The sequence below is a fragment of the Gossypium arboreum genome, chromosome 8, assembly GCF_025698485.1.
Source record: "Gossypium arboreum isolate Shixiya-1 chromosome 8, ASM2569848v2, whole genome shotgun sequence".
In the NCBI taxonomy this organism is placed as follows: Eukaryota; Viridiplantae; Streptophyta; class Magnoliopsida; order Malvales; family Malvaceae; genus Gossypium; species Gossypium arboreum.
In genome coordinates, this window is record NC_069077.1 from 24175099 (window position 1) to 24200217 (window position 25119).

General features: G+C 32.9%; 2 protein-coding genes and 1 long non-coding RNA gene across 3 annotated transcripts; 1 reads left to right on the forward strand and 2 right to left on the reverse strand.

Annotated features, from left to right (window-relative positions):
* The first annotated feature begins 5113 nt into the window (after window positions 1-5113).
* Window positions 5114-6154, forward strand: LOC108475169 (brassinosteroid-responsive RING protein 1-like). Its single transcript, XM_017777158.2, has one exon. It carries the CDS (start codon window positions 5500-5502, stop codon window positions 6004-6006), a length of 507 nt encoding a protein of 168 aa, XP_017632647.1. The 5' UTR covers window positions 5114-5499; the 3' UTR covers window positions 6007-6154.
* Window positions 6155-19509: 13355 nt separating this feature from the next.
* LOC108475452 (uncharacterized) lies at window positions 19510-20708 on the reverse strand. The gene is made up of 2 exons (XR_008269482.1): window positions 19931-20708; window positions 19510-19843 (listed from the first exon to the last, which is right to left on the reverse strand). It is a non-coding gene; the product is annotated as an uncharacterized LOC108475452 (long non-coding RNA).
* An 896-nt stretch (window positions 20709-21604) lies between these two features.
* On the reverse strand, window positions 21605-23285 carry LOC108475727 (uncharacterized). Its single transcript, XM_017777717.2, has 3 exons — window positions 22981-23285; window positions 22624-22688; window positions 21605-22449 (listed from the first exon to the last, which is right to left on the reverse strand). Exons 1-3 carry the CDS (start codon window positions 23128-23130, stop codon window positions 21870-21872), a joined length of 795 nt encoding a protein of 264 aa, XP_017633206.1. The 5' UTR covers window positions 23131-23285; the 3' UTR covers window positions 21605-21869.
* Window positions 23286-25119: the final 1834 nt, after the last annotated feature.

Here is a 25119-nt window from a genome sequence, read left to right on the forward strand (position 1 = left end):
ACATTGTTTCTAATACTAATGCCCTCTGGATTTAGGTTCTTCGGTTAATATAGAATCCTTAGCGGTTTACCAGATGATTTGTCAATGAGTCAATGTTCCTTCTTATGGAGATCTATTTATAAGGTTTGGCCTCGTATTCATGAGAACTTAATATGATCAGTTGGAGACGGAAATAGCATCATGTGTTGGCATGACCCCTGAATTCCCAATTGTGGTCCCTTATTTAAATTTATCCCTCATTCTGCTAACCCTTTTCTAGATTGTTCTCTTAATAGTATGGTTGCAGGTGATGGCTCTTGGAAGCTTGATTGTTTTTGACCTTGGGTTCCTGAGGAGATTATCAACAAAATAGTAAGCGTTCCACCACCTCATCCTTCGTCAGGTCTAGATCGGATTATTTGGGGAGCTACCTTGACTGGCACTTTTTCTCTCAAAAGTGCTTATGAGAAGGTTCGTGGAGGGGCTTTTAATTTAAAAGATCGACTCTGGAAATTACCATGGAAGTATCAAGGCCCTTATTGGATTAGATTTTTCATCTGGCTGGCTCTTAAACAAAGTCTCTTCACAAATACTGAGAGGGTAAGACGAGGTTTTAGGAGTAGCAGTGCATGTAGCCTTTGTGGATACGATTATGTACATGTTTTGCATATACTCAGAGATTGCAATGTTGTCAGAGGCATTTGGGACAAGCTTATTCCACAGCAAGATCTTTCTGCTTTCTATTCCGGATCTTTTCTCAACTGGACGAGGAAAAATCTTTAAAGACACTCTTCTTCTTGGGATGGAATCGATTGGTCATGTCTCTTTAGGATTATCTTGTGGCGTATTTGGAAAAACTGAAACCTGTCCATTTTCCAAGGCATTACATGGAGTGCTGACGACATTATTAAAATCTTTTACAGTTGGGCGAGGCAATTTTCCTCATTTTCAAGGAATTTATCTCATAAAGCCCGAAATCATCTTCAACATTGGCCCTTACCTAACAGCTGGGTGAGTTTGAACACAGATGGCTCGGTGAGGTTTGATAAAGGCTTCGATGCAGATGGTGGTTGTGTGAGAGATCATAATGGTGAATGGATCATTAGGTCTGCCAAATACTTGGGCAATTGCATCATTCTGGAGGCAAAACTTTAGGGAATTCTAGATGGGCTAAATCTTATTCTGGATAGGCATTTCCGAAAAATTCTAATCCAAATCGATAGTATTGAAGTTAACGTTATCTTAGAGGACTATCCAGAACTCTTTCGCTCTACTTTGGTTTGGAAAATTCATTTCATTTTAAGGAAGATGGATCAATGGAAAATTTAGTATATACCTAGAAAGGATAACTTAATTGCTGATAGTCTGGCTAAGTCAGTTCATACTAGGAGCCTAGGTTTAAAATTGTTTTAAGATCCTTCTTTGAGGGTCTAAGTTGTTTTCTTTGTATTTCTATCTTTTCACCAGAAAAAAAAAGTTCGAATTTTTATATGTTTTAATATTATTCATACATTAGTCAGTGCATTATGTTTCGATCGATGTAATTAGAATTGAGTAAAACAAGTTAATGTAATTGGTATAGATCAAAATTTTCATTGATGCAAAGATTAATTATTCCGATTTATTACTAAAATTGCATGCATCTTCCGGTATAATTGGAACCAAAACGAAACCAGCCATCATATAAATTTTAATGCCTTCATGCTTCTTCTTTTTTTACAAATGCAAGGATAACCATAATTACAAATAAAAATAATATACATCTAACATAGTTTTTTTTTTTAACCGGAGATGAATGAAATAGTAAGATATATTGTATTTTCAATAAGAAGATTTGAATTTAAATTTTGAAAGCGGTATTATTAAGAGAGGCAACCACGAAATTTTAAAAGAATTAATTTTTATAAATTATAAAACAAATATAGATAATGCATTGGGAAATGACTAAAATCCTTTTCTAAAGTAATAAATATAAAATCTATAAAATTCAATTATTTTTATACATATATTTATTATAAGAATAATATCTTCCCACATTGCAAGTAATATACATGTATATATCAAAATTGTGGATATACGAAATTACTAAAATTTCCTTCAATAATTCATGATTAATCTAAAAGGAATAATGACTAAAATGAAAATTGGCATAAAATAGTACTAATAAGTTGTCCCACCCATTTACCCATTTTCCAAAATATGCATTTAATTCCATGTATAGTGATGGGAAGAAACCGAAGATTTGAAATATCCCACGAGATATGGAGAATTGTCATCCATAATTCAACTTGTCATGTTATCAATCAACGTGATAACCATGTGATCATGAATTGTACTCTCCCATCAAACCAAATTTTAGATAGCAACAACAATTGGGTGAATGTATGTTCCCTATCTTATTAAACACTCCTCTATTATTTTAATTAATTAATATTAAATCATTATTTAACAAATTTATTTATATTATTATTTAAGTGGTTGATTAAATTGATATTACAAATCAATTTAATATTAAACTCAATTAATGAAATTATCAACGTATCTTTATATATTTTAAACAAATTATATTATTATAAGATATTTTTGTACTTTTTATATTAAAATTTTAATAAATAAAATTACAAATGTTAATATTTAGATTGATGCCACTAACATTTACAAAAAGATAACGCTCCAATAGAATATTTCTTTTAATATTTTTACCCATTCTAATGCTATTCTGCGTTTTTATTGTGTATAATTTTTATATGTATTTACATGTGATAAATAATTTTAAAAATTTTAAATTTTATAAATATAATATTTTATTTAGAACTAAACTGACTTTGAAGTACATTTTGTTTATAATTTAATAATGATAAGCATGGGAGTTGATGAAAGAGAGAAGAGGAGGCAGTAGGGGTCATGGATGTCAGGCGGAGACGGAGTAGGTACAGGGGCAAGAGTAAGTGATGGAACTTGATCGCCGCGCATCCTTTCACCCATTTCGCTTTCGAAAGGACCATATCCTAATCCACCCATCTCACTTTGTTGGTTGGCCAGGGCTCTTCTCACCGACGATTTTTCTCTTCTTTCTTTTTTTTTTTTTAAGATTTATTTCTATCTATATTCGATCATTTTTTCTAATAATGATAACAAATATTGAAGTTTTACAGTATTTAAAATTTATATTCGAAATTTGAATTTGTTTTTTCAATAATATTGTCTAAGTTTTAAATCTGAATCTTCTATTTTGAAGTATAATATAATTTACTATTATATCTAATAATTTACAAGTGATACATATTAATTTTTAATATCATTTAAAAATAAAAAATACATTACTAATATACTAACTACTCACTTATAATACAAATAAATGTTTGTGTGGAGGCCGTTGTTAATTATTACAGTTTTAAACTTTACATTATTTTAGTACACGACATGACTAATTTGAGCATTACTCTATCAATCATTGTATTAAATTATTAAGCATCCAGATTTCAATTTTGAAATCATTTTATTAAATTAATAAAGGATCTAGATTTCATTTTCAGACCTCAAATAGTCAATCTCAACTTTCACTCATAATGCGTTGGGACATCCAATCTTATATATCATTAGACTAAAAATTATTAAAACTTAATGATTAAAACTTATTCTTTATTATAAAAAATGACATTTTATTTTTAAACCAAAATTTAAACATGAGATTATATTTTGATGAGGTTTTTTTTTCGAAAATATTTCATTTAATTTTGTTACTGAATATCTTAAAATCACTTTTTAAAATATATTTCGATGCATTAAAATTTATCACATAACTGTTAATAATTGTAAACTTTGTTGATGTGTGATATCAACAAGAGAGGTGACATGAAGGAGGATTTGGTGGTGTAAAAGAAGGTTGGTTCACTTTGGTTGGGTGGAGAGCCGAAGGAGTAATATTGTGAGTAAAAAAGAGGTTGCGGATAGTAAGAAGGCTAGAATATTTGAGGATCGATCCCTTCTTCATTGAGCTGGGGGTAAATATAGTGGAGGTTTTATTTTTGGAGAAGTAGTCATCATTTGCTGAGTGTTTGGGGAGGATGCATGTGATGAGACTCATTTACTATTCTTTCTGAGTTGTGGTGTAGAGTTATTAATATTCATGTAAGGTTTAATAGCCTGACAATCACATTCTTAACAAAAGAGTGAGTGTCTTGAGGAATGAATAGGCAAAACATTTTCAAAAGGAGCAAGTAACTAGTTTGCAGAGATGATCAGCCAAGACCCTTCTAAGAAGAACAAGAGGTTAATTGGAATCAAGCCACTAGTCTTCTAAAGACTAGCCAGCTACTTGTGAGTAGAGGGGTGTTTATGAACACTTTGTTATATTGTCACATGTTGTAAACCCAAGGGAGTATAACAAACTTTAATAAATCTTTTAATGACATCCAACAACCAAATATATTTTATTTTAAATAAATAAATGAAGATGAATCATGCTGTTAAGAAACTGTTTTTTTCTAAGGAGGACGATAGCTGAAAGCATTACATTACAGGGAGTATGGTAATACTTTTATAATTAATACCAATATATCTTTTTTATTAATTTTTTTCTTATTTGTAATTCACAATCACATGTAACTTCTTTTATTTATTTTCATTTTCAGCTCGGCATCCATTTATAATATTTTTTTAAAAAATCTATCTTTTATGCAGTTTTTAAAATATTTATAAAAATCGAATGGAAATAATAAAATAATATTTAATTAGTAGTGCATATAAATAAAATAAACCCTTGAATAATGAAGAGGTGAGGCGTGCAAAGGCCAAACAATGATTTGTGATGGCGATGGACAGTTTGGAAAATGATTAATAAAAAAATAAAATGTGAATTGCAGCTTTAAAATCCTTGTTTTCCGAGAAATTAATTATTGCTTTCACAGCTGCTTTAGAAATAATTAATGTTAGTAGAGACAGTGGAAGGCAAGCTTTGTATTTAAGACAAAATTTAAGTCTTGCATTTTGGGGGTCCATTTATTAGTTAAAGTAAAAGGTTGTCCTAACATTTCTTTTTACAACCAATACCACTCAACTATATATTACCTTTTTTTTTTAACCAAAAAATATATATTGCTTTATAGTTATTGAACTGTAATAACTGTATAATTCAACAATCTCAAATCTCATTCCTTAATATTTTATTTAGTTTAGTAAACAAAAGGACGAGATGGTACTTGTTCCATGTTCCCAAAGGGAGACCACCCCAAAAAGGGCAGCGTCGTAACTCCCAATTTCACCCTCACCCTCCAATCACAACTTGTCGATTCATGTTACAGGCAGTGACCCAATCACTCACATCTTAGTACGTATAAATAATTATTTAGTGGATTTCCACATAGCTTAGCTGAATGCAGAAGCTTCCTGTTTTCTCTTTCGCTTTGTCTCTCTCCACTTTTTTCTACCTATATTTACGTAAACAAAGGCTTTTCTCTTTACAATTTTGATTCCATTGTTGATATAATTACATATACGATATTTTGTAAAACTGCTTTCATGGGGTTTCCAGTTGGTTACACTGAAGTTTTCTTGCCAAAACTCTTGGTTCACACGCTTTCCTTTCTGGGTTTCATCCGTAATCTGATCTCCACATTTTTTAATTTCTTAGGACTCACCAATTTCCTCGAAACAGACGCAGTCTGGCTCGAAAACCCAACCCGAACGACACCCGAGCATCCGCCCGTATCAGCTCTCCTGATCCGGGAGATACTTCCAGTCGTAAAGTACGAGGAGCTCGTCATCGTAGGGGACCCACCGGAGAGCTGTGTTGTTTGCTTGTACGAGTTCCAAGGTGGGGAAGAGATCAGGTGGTTGAGGAACTGTAGACACGTTTTCCATAGGGCATGTTTGGACCGTTGGATGGACCATGATAAGAAAACGTGTCCGCTTTGTAGGACGTCATTCATGCCCGATGAGTTGCAAGACGAGTTTAATCAAAAGCTCTGGGCTGCTTCTGGGATTGCTGATTTTTACGGCAAATACAGTTTGGTTCCAGGATTGTAGATTCTTTCAAGGGCGATAGAGAATGGCCCTTTTTCTTTTTCTTTTTCTTTTTGGCAATGAGCTTATGAAAATTGTACATATTACATATGGCAATTTGGTGCATAACCAATAAAAATTGGAAAAAAAAAAAACCAAAGTTTTCTATATACATTCTTATTGTTTTGAATGTTACAAATATGTTTTGTTTGATTGAGTTATAAGTAATAACCAATATAAAACCTCTAATTATGCTGATAATGCAAAAATTAACTAAGTTGATATTAATAAAGAAAGTTCTGTAATACCCCTTACCCATGTTAGACGCCGGGAAAGGGTACGAGACATTACCGGACTTAAACATAACATTCATAAAAAATTGGGTCATAAAATTTCATCCAATTTAAAACCATTCATGCATATACATATTGTCCCTTATACGAGCCTACGATGCCTAAAACATACATTAGGGGTGGTTTGGGACTAAACTGAAAACTTTCGAACTTTTACAACACTTAGAAAAATTTTCATACTTTGGAGAGTCACACACCTATGTGGCTTGGGACACGCTCGTGCCCTCAACCCGTGTAACTCTTTGTTTATGACGTCATGTGCCAAATGAGGTCACACGGCCAAGGCACACGTCCATGTGGGCAGACCATGTGTCACACACGGCTTAGACACACACTTGTGTGTCTACCCGTGTGGACAAATACAAGGCTATTTTCCTAGCCATTTTCCCACCCTCACTTGCACACATTCACACAACATCACATGACACAATTCATGGCATATAAATGCCTTCAAAACAACTACCATCAAGCAATAACATATCATTTTCACACCATCATCTAGCATGCATTATAACATCATGCCTTACCCAATCACTTCATGCTAAATTTACATTCAAAAGGCATTAACATATGAATAAATTCATATCCATTATATATCAAGCAAATATAAACTACATCACAAAACATTGACATGTGCACGTACATAATTATATGGGCTTACAACCAATTAGCCAATATAAGCCAATTTGCATGGCTACAAATTACATCCAAACTTTAGCCATCACAAGCTAATACATTTAGCCAAATCATAATTAATCATACACCAAATAACCAAGTCCCTATACATGCCATAAACTTAAAGGGGTTTGCATTCACTTATACCCAACATGTAGCTTGATAGTGTGATAGTATCTCCAGCGATCTCCAACTCGAGCTAACATACACCGCTATAAAATATGGGAAAGGAAGGGGAGTAAGCTACAAAGATTAGTAAGTTGGCATGTAAATAATAAGCAACGTTAATCAAAAAATATCATACACATAACATAATTTAAAATTTATCACAATATCATCAAGTATCATAGAGATTTCGGAACAATTACGGATAATTATTATATTCACTTTTCATAACAAAACTGTCGACTTGAGTCATAGTCACTAAATTTTTTATATCTAGAGCAATGGAACTCCAAATGAAGATCCACTAATTTTTCCATAAACTGAACTCACATATATTCTTACCACAAAATTTTCAGAATTTTTGGTTTAGTCAATAAGTGCAGTTTATTCTTTAAATTCACCCATATTTGGTTGTCTGACTGTTCCATCCCCTCTTTACTAAAAATTAATTATATCCTCATATGGGATTCGGATGATGTTCCTGTTTATTTCTTTTGAAAATATACTCATTATGGATTTTAAGCATATAAATTATAACCAATAATTATTATTTTTTTATATTTTTTAATGATTTTCCCAAATCAGAACAGTGGATTCCAAAATCATTCTGACCATGTCTCACTAAAATTCAAATATCTCATAATATGAATTTTTTTTGCTTACACGGTTTCCTTTGTATGAAAATAGACTCAATAAGCTTTAATTGCATATCTTATTCAACCTCTAATTCGATTTCCAACATTTTTGGTGATTTTTCAAAGTCACACAACTACTGCTGTCCAAAACTATTTTATTACTAAATTTCACGCTTTCATGTTTTTTTTTTATAGTAACTTTCATTGTAACACTTACTCCATATCAATCTTACCAAAGTTCGATCGCATATCGAGCACATTGCTCATAAGTTTACACATACGTACCTACACTTATTCATCACATAGTCATATTCAATACACCTAGTCATTTCCCGTTGAACACGTCAAAATAATAACGGATACCCGGTGGCCTACACATAGTACCACCCTTGTCGTCAAAGCTACCTTCTTCAAAAAGTGGCCTTCACATAGTACCACACTTGTGACCAAAGCTATCTTTCTTTACAAAATGGCCTTCACATAGTACCACACTTGTGACCAAGTTATCTCTTCTCAAAGTGGCCTTCACATAGTACCACAATTGTGTCACTAGTGACATGTCACTTGTATCCTATTTTGTTCCTAATGTTCAACCAGGAAATTTTTCACTTTTCGATACTTGTCAATTTCATTCAATATTCAGCCACATTTCATAAAACATAATAAAATGTGATAATGTAAATAAAAACGATGCATTATTTACATACAAACTTACCTCGGTGCAAAATATGACGAATTTGCAATTTAGTCCACAACCTTTTCATTTCCCCAATCAAGGTCAATTCCTTATCTTTCTTAATCTATAATAACACATTTAACTCATTCAATACTCACACTATTCAATTTAGTCCAAAAATCACACTATGGAAAAATTATATTTTTGCCCTAAAGTTTCACGTATTTATAATTTTGCCCCTAGGCTCGTAAGATGAAAAGCACTTATTTTTCTTAATTCCTAAGCCTAGCTGATTCATATTCCCTCTTCTAGCAGCTCACATTTTTCACTAAATCACATTTTCTACACATAATTTTGCAAATTTTACAAATAGGTCCTTTATGCAATTTCATCAAAAATCACATAGTAAAAGTTATTTATCACACCCCAAACTTTCATATTTTTCCATAAAACATCAAAACACATGCATTTCATTCATGGGTAAATTTTTAAACACAAACCTAGCTCAAAATAATGATGGAAATAGCTAAACCGAGCAACGAGGATATCAAAAATGTAAAGAACATTAAAAACGGGGCTAAAATAGACTTACAATCGAGCTTGGAAGCTTGAAAAATCCTAACTATGTCTTCCTCATGTGAAATTCGGCCAAGGGGTTGAATATGGACAAAAATTGGCTTTTAATTTTGTTTTTAATTCATTTTAATTACTAAATGACCAAAATGCCCCTAACTTAAAAATATTTTATTTCACCTATTTCATGTCCATTTTTGTCCAAAAAATTAACAAATGGTCTAATTACCATTTAAGGACCTCCAATTTAAAATTTCATAGCAATTAGACACCTCTAGCTTCTAGAACTTAAGTTTTACACTTTTTACAATTTAGTCCTTTTAACTAAATTGAGTGCCCAAACGTCGAAATTTTCGAACGAAATTTTCATGAAATCATTCTGTGAAATTATAGACCATAAAAATATAATAAAAACACATTTTTCTATGTCAAATTTGTGGTCCCAAAACCACTGTTCTAATAGACCCAAAATCGGGCTGTTACAAGTTCTTTTTTGAAGTTATAGATTTGGTAAGACTCTTCTTTTGAATGATTATATGCATGAACATTGGTAGTGATGAAGTGTTGATCAGCTGTAGTTTTAGTGTGCTCCCAGGCTGATTGGTTACGGAAATGGTTAATGCATTAATGGTGGTGGTCAGCCATTTCTGCATCCATTTTCTTCTTTTATTTCTGCTCTTACATTTGATGGTTATAGTGAATTGCTGGATTCTGTGCCCAACCCATCCTTTTCTCAAGTATTGTTTAATAACTTAAAAGACTTTAAATTCCAAGCAAGCTCTGCTACACTGTGAACAATGATGTCAAAATACAGTTGTTTTTTTTTTTTTTGTAGGCATGGAATATGAAATTCTGAATCGCCCCCTTCTCCCTGGTTGCCTGAAGCTATGGTTGTGAATATGGGCCCTCCCAAATACACCCATGGAGACAAGAGAAAGTTGAATTTGCTAACTTTCTTTATCTCAACTTCTATCAAATAAGAAACTTAAATCCACGTAAAAATTTAGAGTATTGTAGATTAAAAAAAATCAATGTTGAGAGATCAAAAGTGACTGACTTAATATAACTCCTAATTTAACAAGACCAATGTCACTATGGGAGATTGTGTTTAATGAGATATATATATAAATAGCAATTTAAAGTTAATTCAAGGAAACAGTTTAATATGGCACAATTAAAAATTATCATTTGGTACCTTAATTATTTGTTTAAGTGTTTTTATTTACTAAAATCTAAAATAAATATTATTTTAATCTAATTTCTTCACTATGCAGAAGGAGGAGATTTGTGCTCCCAATTGGTACATGTAATGACCCGAAATTTATAGGTATCGAAAATCGAGTTTCTGGTTTACTATTTCAGAAAATTGGGTTCATAAATATTTATTAGAAATATTTACGAATGTTAGTTGAGTGATTAATTAGATTTTAGCTAGGTGAATTAGCTTGAATTAAGGTTAATTTAGTGTAAGGACTAGATTGGACTAAAGAAAATTGAAGGGACTAAATTAGAAAATAACCCATAAAAGGGAATAGTGCCAAATGTATGGAAAATATTATTCCATGTGTATGTATAATATACATATATTATATACTTAGTAATTAAAAATTAATATAATAATATATTAATATAATATAATATAATAATAAAATAAAGCATATATTAAAACATAAAAGAAATAAAGAAACAAAATTGAAAAAGAGAAACAGAAAGTGGGAACGAAAATTGGGAGAAAAAGAAAGGAGAAAAGAAAAAGGGGGAAATTAGGGATTTGAAGCTTCAAGCTTAATTTGGTAAGTCAATTAAGTCCCTTTCTTTATTATTTTGATGTTTTTGGAGTCCTAGAGACAAATATTACTTGATGTAAGTGGAAATTTTAAAATTTAATAGATTTTTAGACATGGGTTATGTTGAACAAATTGTTGAATTAGGGATTTAATTGAAAAAATTTCAAGTTGGAATTGATTAAGGGATTAAATTGTAAAAGAAGCTATAAGTTTTATGTTTGATAGACTAAATTGAAAGAAATTTGAGATTAGGGTTTTACCATGAATATTCAATGTTTAAGTAGAATATGATAGGAAATTGAATAGAAATGGAGTATGAATTGAGTGGTAAAAGTAAATGTGTTAATTAGTATTAAATTGAAAATTTAGATATGAATTAAATAGAAATTCAATTATTTATTGTGAATTATTGTTGTATTAATAGTATAAATTGTTTAATTTACGTAGCTAATGTAGTACCGAAGACATCAAAAAAGAAAGGAAAAGAGAAAGTTAACGAGGAGTAATCCGAAAAATTACGGTTTGTATTGCTATAAACTAAACTTAATATTAATGCATTTATTATATATATATGGTAAGTTGTATAGAGGTAAGTATTGCTATTATTGTATTGAATCCAATTGAGTTGTGAGTATTTGAATTGAAATGTATATTGATTGTTATCTGAAAATTGTTAGTGAAATAAATACCCTATTAACAATGTCGGGCTAGGTTGGATATAATTGGCATGCCATAGGATTGAAAGTGTACAGGGACTTTGACCTTGAGTCGATGAGGCACTAATAGTGTCGTAGCGTTACTTCGACTTTGTGTCGATGAGGCACTTTGTGTGTCGTACTGTTACTGATACCTCGGTTTAATCTGATGAGGTATTATGTACCATATTGTTACTATTTTCTTTGGCAATGTCGATGAGGCACAATGTGTCGTACTGGTGTGTTGGTTAGATCCGTGTATCCACCAAGGTCCGAGTTATTTTAATAGGGTAATTACCGTACTGGGCTATTGAATGACTGTGCTACTGTACTGAAAATCGATTGTTGTTGATTGATATTAATTTGAACTGAATGTTTCATTGAAAAAGAACTTTGAATATAATTAGTGCTATTAGATTTGAAATTTAGTAGCTTAAATGCATTTTGTGTTAATAATGATTTAAGTATTGGTTTATAGAAATACCACTGAGTGGATACTTAATGTACGGTTGTTTCCGTGCATAGGTTAGGTACTAAAGCGACTAACAACTCAGCATCCAAGACAAGCCCGAACTCAAATACTTGGTGATGTATCTTATTTTGAGAAATGGCATGTACCTAGGTTGTCTTTTAAGGTTATTTTGAGTATGAATGTTATTAATGTAAGAATGTTAAAGGTTTATATATATATATGAAGACCTATGCCAAATAATATGGTCTTTTCATAGTTTAATTTGAATTGAATTTGAATGATACCAAAGTATATTGTCTGGAGGTTCTATGTTAAACACTTACTAATACACTCGAGTTAGATCGTAACATTGATGATTTTAATGTGAAATGGATGTATTTAATCATGTTTTGGATTGGTTGAAAGATTGAATTTTAATTTGTTTGTTATTAAAGTTTACAGGGTTGGTAAACTTGGACTATAAGGTTCATTTTGAGTCCACACGGGGTGGCACACGGGCATGTGATCAGACCGTGTGAGACACACGGGCCTTATATAAGCATATGAACAGGCTGTGTGTCCCCTGCATCTAAAATGCAGTAAACAAAATGCTCAAGTATGGCCACACGGGCAGAGACACGAGCGTGGGTCTCAGCCGTGTGAAGTGCACGGCCACAGTACACAAGCATGTGCATGGCCGTGTGAAAACTGCATTAAGTTCGAATTGAAAATAAATCCACACAGGCTAAGCACACGGGTGTGTATCTTGGCCGTGTAAATCTAGTTTGTTCTAGGTTTATAAGTCAAAGAAGCACGTGGGTAAAGGACATGGGTATGTCCTAGCCGGGTGAGTCATACGGAGTGACAACACAGGTGTGTCTTAAAGACACACGGGCGTGTCTCTAAACCACACAGGCATGTGGTACTGTTCATTAATAGAAATTTTGAAACTTTTACGAAAAAAGTTTATAAGCTTCTGATTGAATTCCGATCTGTTCTTAACATATTCTATGGGCCTTGAATATTCATCAAAAGGGGTTAATAAGATATGTTACTGAATTATACAATGTTTAATTTTATTTGATTTGTGTTATAAACCGTAGTGATAGTTAATGCTCTGTAATCCTATTTCGATGTTGGAAAAAGGTTAGGGGGTGTTACAGTACATGTGCATATGCTTGTTTTGCTTATGAGAAAGTCTTTATTTTGCTTTTTGTGTGGGAAGTTAAGCTATGGGGAAGTTTCTGTCCATTGCGAGCTATAACATTGAAGCATAAGATTGTTTTTCAATGGGATATTTCCTTACACGCTCTATCGCGGAAGGCTTCCATATGGAAGTGCAAATGGTTGATTGAGGATGAGGAGGGAAGAGGGATTAATTTTAGAAATTCCATGATCAATGCGGATGGGATTAGGGGTGATTCTTCCAAATCTTATCCCTTAAATCAAGGAGTTTTTAGTGCTTTGAATTCTAATGTATTCCAAATTAAACTGAATAAGGAGATGGAAATAAGGTCTGTAAGCCCAAAAAGGAGAGACGGGTTGGAACTTAGTGGTCATTGCACTAATGTTAACTATGATGAAGAAATGTCGCTAGTGGAGGGGGAGGATACACTAATTCACCACTCGGAAGGATCTAAAAGGTCACATACGAAACTGAATGAGGTAGAGGATGAGGATTCGAATGTTTCGAAAGAAATTATGAATATATTGGCATAAAACTCAGAAACTATGATATCGGCAAGCTTTGCTAAGTAGGCCAGTCGGACGCAATAAAACTCATAAGTTGGAATATCCGAGGTTTGGGGAGACCTTGGATAATTCGACATCTCCGACATATGTTGCGAGGCTTAAATCCCTCTATGGTCTTTTTGATTGAGATGAAGCTAAGTGCGTCTCGAATGGCTACAGTTGGAGAGAAATGTGGATTTCAAAATAGTATGAATGTGAATTCAAATAGACGAAGTGGTGGACTAGTGTTGGGTTGGAAAGAAACTTGTAAGGTGGTTTTTTGATCATTTTCGAGAAAGCATATTGACATAATGATAAAGGATGATAGGGAAGGAAATACTTGGCACTATACGAGTTTTTATGAAGTGCTTGATGAGAGATTTCAGAAGGAATCATGGAACTTACTAAGACAGTTGGATGATTTACCAAATGTTCTTTAGATGATAATAGGAGATTTTAATGAGATTGTGTACTCGACTGGAAAAAAAAAGGTGGTTTGCCACGTCAAGAAAGACAAATGAGAAACTTCAAGGTGGTTTTGGAGGACTGTTTGATATCGAACCTGGGTTATCGAGGTCAGTGGTATACTTGGGAGAGGGGACACTTCAAAGACAATATTCGAGAGTGGATTGATAGAGGTGTGGAAAATGATGAATGGAGGGTAAGATTCTCGAATTATAGTTTGGAACATTTGGTCCACTCTTTTTCTAATCATTGTCCTTTGTTGTTACATACAGGTCCAAAGTGGAGTAACAAACGGGTATCGCATTTTAAGTTCGAGGGTCCATGGGTCATGGAGGAGCCCTGTAAGAGTAAGGTACAGCGGCTTTGCGAGTCCACTACTTGTGGGGTACCACAATGTTTAAGGGAGGTAAGAGTTGGACTTGATAAATGGTTCAATACATTACGAAAAAATCATTCAATAACAAGATATGATTTACAGAAGAGACTCCAGTACTTAAATTAGACCTACCCTACGAATGAAATTTTAAGAGAGACAATAGACATAAAATTAGCTTTAAATTTAAAGGCTGATAAAGAAGAGAGGAGGTTTATTGGGAATGACGGGCGAGGGCTAACTGGTTGAAAAATAGTGAAAAAAATATTACATATTTTCATGATTTTGCTTCGCGTAGGAGAAAGAGAAATCACATGTCAAATCTGAGAGACAAGAGTGGCACTTTTGTATGAGGGTGATTCGGATATGCTGAAAATTGCCAAAAACTATTTTCTTTCTCTTTTCCCTTCGAAGGGCTCAACGGGCATTGATGAAGTTTTGCAAGGGGTTATGTAACAACCCTAACCCTTATTCGTTGCCGGAACAAGGTTACAGAGCATTACCGAACTTTACGAACTAATTTCAAATATTTCATTACCCTTATTATACAAATTAAGAATCAATCATAAATCATTAATATTGTCCCTTAAATAGGCCCTCGAAGCCCAAAATACACTTTAGAAGTGAATTGGAACTAAACCAAACGCTCAAGAAATTTTTCTTAAAATTTTAAAAAAATTTCTTAAGAGTAGGGACCACACGCCCATATGGCTGAAATAGTTAATTTTTAAAAAAATTTCTTAAGAGTAGGGACCACACGCCCATATGGCTGAAATAGTTAATTTTAAGGCCACTTTTCTCACACTTTTTTAATATCAACCTGTACACAACATAGAAATACACTAATATATCCCAACCAAGCAACCAATTCAAGCCAATATCATGTATTAAACATAATATGTCATCACAAAATTCATTTACATAAACTTACCAAAATAACTCCATTCATTAATTTACTAATATCTACTACTAAATTCTTGCAAACAAACATATATATATATATATATATATGCATCATTCACATTCATAATTCAAGTTCAACTCTTTTCTATCCAACCCATTACATGCCATATAAACCATAGAATTGTATTACAAAATCTACTGGAGAAACCTGGATAGTGTGGCCTGATATGTTGATCCGATCCTCCAATCTCACGTTAATCTACAAGAAACATTAACAACACGAGTAAACTTAATGAAGCTTAGTAAGTTCATTTGTTTTAAAGTTAAATCTTACCGAACATACTATAACAAATCATAAACATGCAATTCACTATCACTTCCTGCCAATCTCAATTTCAAATGATGAATTCACCTAATTGAGCTCAATATCAATAACTACTTAAATTCTATCACTTTAATCCATATGACACTTACCAATATTTTTCAAATTAGAGAATGTCTTACGGAACTGAGTACATCGTTTACTTGATGTCATAGTCCAACTATGGTCTTACAAATATATTTCCATGGCCCTACCATGAACTTACACTCGTAATGCCATAACCCAGTTATGGTCTTATCATCAGGATGCCATAGCTCAGCTATGGTCTTACATTTAAATATTTCCATGGTCCAACCATGGTCTTATCCGTTAATTCCTCTTGTGTCACAGAATGATCGTACTCAATCATGCGTTCCACTTAATTTGAATATTCAATTTGATTTTCATAATATCACAATAATCATAATTCAATAACAAATATATGAAATAAGACATTATATCATTCTTAAATCAACAATTTATCATGAAAGTTCAACCATATGAACTTTGGGGTAGATTGTAGAAGTTCTAGAAATTCAGGGACTAATCTATTAATTTCTCTTCTTCGCGTTTATCTTCGGGTTCTTAATCTATAATGTAAAATTATGCATTCATTAGCATCTAATTCAATTCTAATTCACTTCACAATTTATACCCTTCAATTTTCAAAATTACACATTTACCCCACCTTTTATAATTTTTACAATTTAGTCCCTGATCAATTAACCCATCAATTGAGCTAATTTTTCTCATTAATGCTTTACCTAAGTATTATAGGCTATTTCATAGTCTTTGACATTCATAATTTCATGCCAAACCCTAAGATTTAATCTTTTTCACAATTAGGTCCTAAAATCAATTTCTATCAAAATTACTTAATAAAATCATCATATAACAAAATTAAAGTTTCAAATCCATGTTAATTAATCATAAACTTCCAGCACTCATCAACGGTAACTTTCAAAATTACTCATGAAATCAAAACTAATGAATTAAATAGTTGGACCTAGTTGTAAAAGTCACAAAAACATAAAAATTTCTAGAAAAGAGCAAGAATTGAACTCACATGTAACAAAAATATGAAAAACCAGCTTAGAGGGACTCTTCTATGGCTATTTTTGGCTGAAAATTGATGAAGAAATGTCTAGGTTTTTAATTTGGTCTTTATTTAATTTTATCTCAATTGCCAAATGATCATTTTGTCCCTAAACCATCCAACTTCAAGATTATTTTCCTGCACATGTCATCGCAGCCTTCTAATTAATGTCTATTTGCCTTTTTGGTCCTCCCTTATCACTACTTGAGCTATTTAATCACTATTTCTTTATTTAGCAAGTTTTGCACCTTTTTTAATCTAGTCCTTTTTATTTAATTAACCATCAAAACGTTAAAATTTTCTAACGAAACTTTAATTCTAGCTCAATGACACTTATAAACATTTACGGCTTGGTTTATAAAATCGAGGTCTCGATACCTCATTTTTAACCCAATTTACTTAATAAATTCTTTTAAATCACAAAATTCACTAATTTAAGAATATTTCTGAAATCACACTTAACTCATAAATATTAATTTATTAAATTTTCAAACTTACTCATCAGATTTAGTGATCTCGAATCATTTTTTGTTGACACCACTGAAAATTAGGCTATTACAACTAAGACTTGATTGCGATATATTTGAAAGAAAATTTGTTACGAGATTTCTTGGTTATGGATGTGTGCGATACAGTTAAGTTCATGAGCCCATTAAAAGTGTCGGGAGAGGATGGACTCAGTGCAGTATTTTATCAAAGATTTTGGCATATTGTGGGAGTAGAGGTGGCTACATATTGTATAAAAGTTTTGGCTAGTGAATAGAACATTGCGGAGATAAATGAGACCAGAGTGGTTTTAAGCCCAAAGGTTAATAGTCTACAAAACATGACTAAATTCAGACCAATAATTTTGTGTAATATTCTCTACAAAAGTATATAAAAAATTATTGTGAATAGATTACAGTTGGTGATTCACTTATGTGTTTAAGGCTCAAAGTGCCTTTGTACGTAGAAGGCTTATATCAGATAATATTTTAGCGGCTTACAAGATATTACACTACTTAAAGAATAAGAGGAATGAAAGCTTGCGGTTTATTGCTCTAAAATTAAATATAAGCAAAGCCTATGACAAACTTGAGTGGGTTTTCTTAAGGCGGATGCTCAAGAAGATGGGTTTTTTGGATGGGTGGATCAAAAAGGTGATGAAATATGTGGAATCAGTCTCATTCTCGGTTGTGTTTAATGGAAAAGTGAGGAAGTCTTTCTGATTCGGCCGTGGATTACGTCAAGTGGATCCCCTTAGCCCATATTTGTTTCTAATCTATAGTGAAGGCTTATTTGCATTATTGCGCACAACATCCATGCAAGGCTGACTAAAGGGAATTTGTATTAATTGGTATGCCCCTACTGTTACTTATTTACTGTTCGTTGATGATAGTGTAATTTTTTTGAGAGGCATCGTTAGAAGGGGCGATTGCTTTAAAAAGGGTTTTAGAGAAATATACTGAACAATTGGTAAATTTTAATAAATCAGGATCTTTCTTTAGCTCGAATGGGCCTCGCTCTCAAAGGATGAATGTGTGTTAAACTTTAGGGGTACAATCTATTCAAAATCCTGAAAAGTATTTGGGGCTCCCATCGATCCTGGGAAGGAACAAAATGGAGGCTTTTAGGGGACTAAATGAGAGATGTATAAGTACATTAAATAGCTGGGGCTCAAGAACTTTATCTATTGGATGACAGAAAGTTCTTATAAAGGCAGTATTACAGGCCATCCCAATGTTTGACATGACATGTTTCTTGTTGCCAGTTCTTTTTGCAGAGAGATAGAAGCTATGATGGGCCATTTTTGGTGGCAAAAATCAAGAGGAAGGAGATGGTTGCATTGGTGTTCTTATGAGACACTATGTTATTTGAAGGAGGATGGGGGAATGGGTTTTCGGGATTTGGCAAAGTTCAACATCGCTCTATTGGTGAAATAGGGATGTTGGCTTCTTGAAAACCTTGGATCACTCTCGGGAAGATTGATTCGTGCGAAGTGTTACCCAAACATAGGTTTTCTTGAGTTGAATTTAAGCTCAAACCTCTCTGTTACATGAAGGAGCATTTGGAGTGCAAAAGGTTTTTGAAATTAGGGTTGAAATGGAAGATCAGTTCAGGTCACTTGGTGTCAATATGGGAAGATTATTGGTTGTCGAGTAAGTATATGAGGAAGGTCACTACGAAGCGAGTTACATGTATGGATCAAGTTAGTGATTTAATTCTACATGAGTCAAAAATTTGGGATACTAGACTCATTAGATCTCTATTCATAGAGAGGCGGACGCCATTATGAGCATCTCATTATCAATGAACAACTAGAATGATAAACGTCTATGGTTTGGCAAGCATATAGGTAAATATTCAGTACGCAATGGTTATAAAGCTTTATTACGTCTGTGTGCTGTAGGTATTACTGAACGCTTTATCTTTAAGCAATTATGGCTTTTAAACTGTAGGTCGAAGATAAAAATTTTGCTTTGGCGATTTGTTAAAAATTATGTTCCAACCATGCAAATTTTTTACTGTAAAATAATTGCAGTAGGACAGTTATGTCCACAATGTTAGTTGGAGGCTGAAGCAACCATTCATGCTAGTCGTGACTGCTATTTTAGAAAGCAGGTTCGAGGAAAGTTGGATTTCCAATGGCCTGAAGTAGTGGCCGAGGTAGGTTTTCTGGTTGGTTATGCTAGATTTTTTAACATTCAACCATAGATAATAAAGAAATTGTTGCTATTACAGTTTGGATGCTATGGTATGCGCGGAACAAATCTCTACATGTAGGAACTTTGCAGAGTATAAACGAAGTTGTTACCTTTATTCGCAGCTATGGAAGTGAATATCAGATACTGAGCTTTGTGTTGACACACCCTCTTCCTGTTGCAGTAGTCCATTGGTCCCGCCCACCGCCATTGTGGTCAAGATTAATGTGGATACTGATTACTTCAGACCAAGAAATAAAGTGAGTTCAGGGATTATTATATGGGACTATATTGGGCAAATTTTAAGATCAGGGTATCGTATCCATACTTGGCTTCTACAATTGGTATGGCGAAGGCTCTACATGGTTTACAGTTTGTTCAAGAAGTGAGATTCCAACGAGTCATCCAGGAGAGTGATTCAAAAACTATAATACTAAAATTGCAAACAAATTATGAAGATTACTTAACTCTTCGGCCAAATTACTTGGGATGTAAAAGCTTTTTCGAGAAATTTTGAGTTCTGTTGTTTCAAATTCGAGCTTCGAAGATGTAACTCTGTCGTGCATGCAATAACGGTGCTGGGTAGGAGAGATTCAACTAATCGATTCTGGGTGAAAGATGCCCCTTCAAAGGTTGGGGAAGTTGCAACGAAGGATCGGTGTTGGATTGACCCAACGTGAGTTAGTTTGCTCTGTTGGATTATGGGATTGGGGGTTTCATGATTTGGGAAAAGGGTTCCCTCAATCTCTCTCCCTGTCTCAATCCTTTCGGTGTGTTTTATGAGGAGATTCATCGTTTTGGTCGGTTCACAAGGATATGGCTATTTATTTTCTGCTAATTTTAAGGTTTCAAGCTGTGTTGATTTTGGAATTTAGGATTTTTCTAAGTTGTTTCTGTTGGCTCTTCAATTTTTCTTTACTTTTTTGGCTTAGAGTTTGCCTTGTGTCTTTCCTTTGTTTCTCTTTGTATTTTATTTTGTTGCCTGGTCATTATCCCATTAATAAAACCAAAAGATTATTCTCAAAAGTATATATATATATATATATATATATAAACATTGAATACTCATTTATGTAACAAGAATCATATCTGATAATAATCTTTGCTATAATTGATTTAGTCATATATTACGAAAAAATATAAATATATACACACTTAGTCCTGTTGTAATTTTTTTCTTAATATTAAGTCTTTATATACTGTTTTTAATATCCAATTTTGGAAAATATAAATATCTGCTTCAAGTCCCTAAAATGTAAATTTTACACATTCATTCATATATTCATTTTTTTAATTATTGATTTTGTTCTTAATTTATATTAATTATAATTTAAACTATCATCATTATTAAAATTAAATATTTATATTATTTTTACTTTTAAAGAATATTATTTATGAAAATTTAGAAAATTTCTACCAATTTTAATAATTTAATATAATATATTTTAATTGAAGAAAAACTTGTATAATATGGTCCCTACATTCTTCAAACAAGTAGCTTAGGTGGGAAATAATGCTTGAAACAAGTTAGGTTTATAGCCCCCATATTGAGAGTCCAATTGGTCTGAAACGGAGCACTTTTGGGCCGGGCATGCAAACAATTGCTGGGACCTTGAAACATCCAAGTGAACTTATCCCCAATGTTTCAATCAATGCAGTTTGAACACATTCTTAGGTCAGTCTTCGGATTAATATTTTTTATAATAATTTATAAATGTGTTGTGCCAAAATGACAATGTGCGATGAGACTAAGTTTAAAAATGGTGGGCTATGTGAAGAGTGTGTTCTGTGTGAGGACTAAGGTCCTATTTGCTCCATATTTTTGTTGGACACATGTCTGAATATTAGTATAAGATATAATTTTTTGAAGAGTATCAAAAAAGGTAAACATTATTTCAATAGAAATAATCTTCCAAACAGAAAACTTAGATGGGAAATTTTAATTTTGACCCAAAAAAAACTGTACTTATGGACTAGAAACATGACATTAAACGGGGCACTATTTTGAGCAAAGATTTTCGTCCCCATCTATAAAATATCATCGCAGCAAAATACAGACCGAAAAGGATATAATATGATGGAATTACAAAAAAAACCCTACCCCTTTCAGATATTAACTAAGGTATCCAGATTGGTCGTTCACTCGACTCACGAGCAAATTAGCCAAGAAATTAAAATTAGTCAAAATCTAAAAGACAATTACCATAAAATCAACGAAAAAACACAATCATTTCAGCTAAGTTGAAACAACCCACACCTTTTTTTTTTCACATTAGTGACTTTAACGATCTTGCTTTAATGGGCTTTCTCGTTCGTTTCTCGCCACTATATTCATTTTCGTCATCCTCTTCCTGCTCCTCCTCGACATAATCAAATTCCTCATTGTCATCGATTTGTGAAGAAGACGACAGCGTCGAATTGTTTTGGGCAGTGGTAACAGTGTCGTTGTTTGCAACCTCTACGAGATTCTTGCTAATTTCGCTTTCTTTATCACCGCCGTGTCTCCTTTTTCCCCACGACGGCCCAAACCCAGAATAATAGTAGAAATCATTCAGGTTCGATGCCGATGATGAGCCACCTCTCCTGGATGTTCGGGCTCGTGATCCACGGCGGCTCCTAGTCAACTGATTATCGGCTTTCTTGCTGGTCAACGATGTGGGAATCATATTGTTTCCGCTATCGCTGCTGCTACTGCTGTTGTTGTTGGAAGATTGCAGCAAAGCCTCCTCTTCTTGGCATTGGGTCTTCTTGGCTGTTTTAACCTCATCGTTATCGCCATTATCATCGATAATCATGCCTCCCACTTTCATAATCGCTTGCTCTTTACTCCCCACCATCGTAGCCTCGCTGCGTTTCGACCAATAACGCAACACTTTTCAAGACACACAAACTGGGTTTTTTACTTTCAAGAACTCGCCTTATTCTTTTCGTTTTTTTTTTAAAGAAAAAACCCTAATACATACAATACCATGATGCAAATTGATAAAAAGGAGTGGAATCGAAGAATATGAAGTAAATTACCTCTCAACAGCACCGACAGAATCGCCAATGCCCCCATTTCCGTTAAAACTATCTTCGTATTCTAACTGGATTATTTCAGAAAAAAGAAGAAGAAGAAAATAATAAACTAAGCTAACCCGAGTAAAAAACTAATATAATGAAACGACGAAGATCCTGTAACCAAAATCGAGTATTCTGAAGGGAAAATAGACGATAACGAGAGGATTTAGGGTTTTGCTAAAACCCTAAACGGGGAAAACCCTAAAAAGAAAAAAGAGGAATGTAGATAAAGGGAGCGCAATGGTGAAGGAGAAGAAAGTAGATCTGGTATAAGAAACAAACAAGGAAAATAAAGAGCGACGAGAAAGTGTTAATTACTCGGTGGTGGAGATATGAAGAGTACGGTTGTTGAGGTAAAGGATTCACATCCCATGGTGACTGGTTCAGCCGGCAAACGAGAACACTCTCAGCCCTTGAACCTTGCGGATATATCAACCACGATAGCTTCTTGTTCTTTCGAATTCTCATAATCTTATTGCTTATCCAACCAAATAAAGATTTAAAAAGGAAAAAAATGGTGGAGGTGGAGATTAAGAGACAACTCCTGAAAGAAAAATTCGAAAGAAGGGCAGCGTTTATTTATCCCTTTCGGTCAAATTTAGAATTCAGACCTGTAATTTCCGAATTTTAAAATTTAGAGCTAATATTATTATTAATTTATTAAATCGAGATTTTAAAATAGAAAAAATCATTCAAATTTTAAAATTTTATGCCTTCCTTTTCTACCGTGGGATTTTCTATTTGGCAGATCTCACAAACCCTTTCGATTTGTTTATGTATTCACCGTTTTGCCCATTTTGTCCTTGGGTTTTTCTTTACTTCCGGATAAAAGAAAGCTGCCTTTATTACACGTCATGGGTTGTGTAATTAAGTGGTTTCTTGTAAATTACTAATAAATTAATTTAAAATCTGACTTTTATTATAAAATGAAATGAAATAAGTTTGGTTGATTAAATAAAACAGATAAGTAATTTTAGTATATTGTTTGGTTCATTAGAACAATTTTACGAAATAACATAAAAATAATAATAATTTAATTTTTATTAAAAATAATAATTTTAAAATTTCTGTGCTTATTAACATAAATATAGTCTAGGTTTGAGATATTAGTCGTATTATCTGTAGAGCTTTATTTTTTTTATAATTCATAAAAAATTTATTCTTTCATATCGAAATATTACTATATTTTCAAAAAAATATTATATTTACTAATAAAATATGAAAATATTATAAACTATTTGTTAAAATTTCAATATAACTTATAATAATATTTAATAAATAATAAAAATTATATCAGAATAAAATGTAAAAATATTACCTTAATCGTTGAAGAATATATTCAATATTCGCCGGCAATTCATTAAAGAAAGAGAGAATACAGTGACCACGACACACAACTGGCTAATACTAAAGAAACCTGAAAAGGCTAGCCATTTAAATCTAAGAAATGGTCAGCAAACAATAAAGAGCATAAACATTTCTCAGAAAATGAGAAATCAAAATGCCGAAGAAAAAGTATCAGAATAGCCCACAAAACCGCTCTTCTTCAGCTTCCTAGAAAACTTATAAAGACTTTATCATCTTGACGAAGAAATTAACTGAACAAAAGAAGGGGGCTTCTAAAATCCTCACATGCATGCACCATTCCCGAAACACCGCAGTCTTCTTCAGTCGGGCGGTTCAATCCACCATCGGTCGAGTCTCACTTGTTCACGCGCCACTGCAAGTACTTCTACCCAAAAGATGTTGTTTAACAGATGAAATCCTTCTTTAGCAATTAAATGAGCAACCTTGTTACCTCTTTTGTCATGTCTGAAAATGCATTGAGTAAAACCAACCGCTAGCTCTTTGCCATCTGTTATAATAGGCCGAATGCTTGATCTATCAGGGGTACGATTTGACAGCTTCTGGATAACCACCAGTGAGTCACCTTCGAGTTCTGTTCAGTTAAAACGCATATCAATCACAAAACGGATTACATGAACCGCTACACGAGCCTGCACATCCAGCTTCATGATTTCGAATTACTACTCCCGACCTAGATTTCTTTTCCTGGTTCTTGTACGCGACATCGAAATTAACTCGAACAATAGGAAAATGTGGAGAGAGATATTGATGTAAAAAATTCGGGTTAAAAACGATTTTTTTACAATAAAAAAATAAAATTTTGATAATCGGCTTTAAATATTTATAATAATAAATTTTTCCAAAATATATTTGTGCTTGAGTGAGACAAATCTTAAAGGTTCTCGATTTTCAACTGAATGACATTTTTCACTATTTTCATATTACAAACTACTTCAAGTGTGGACTTGAACAAATTCGAATAAAAATAAAATAAGAAATTATTTACTTTTAGTAGCAAAATAAAATCATCTCTAATAAAAACTAGTAGAATTATTTTTCTCGAAAAATAAAATTTATATTTAAAATAAATTTTCACTCTTATTGAATTAT

Bases quoted from the DNA above. Each gene is read 5' to 3' on its own strand.
- LOC108475727 (XM_017777717.2), bottom strand. From the start codon at position 23,130: ATGAGAATTCGAAAGAACAAGAAGCTATCGTGGTTGATATATCCGCAA. The intron at 22,689-22,980 runs GTAATTAACACT...GAAATAATCCAG, and splicing joins CTTCATATCTCCACCACCGA to TTAGAATACGAAGATAGTTT. The intron at 22,450-22,623 runs GTAATTTACTTC...GTCGAAACGCAG, and splicing joins TCTGTCGGTGCTGTTGAGAG to CGAGGCTACGATGGTGGGGA.
- LOC108475169 (XM_017777158.2), top strand. From the start codon at position 5,500: ATGGGGTTTCCAGTTGGTTACACTGAAGTTTTCTTGCCAAAACTCTTG.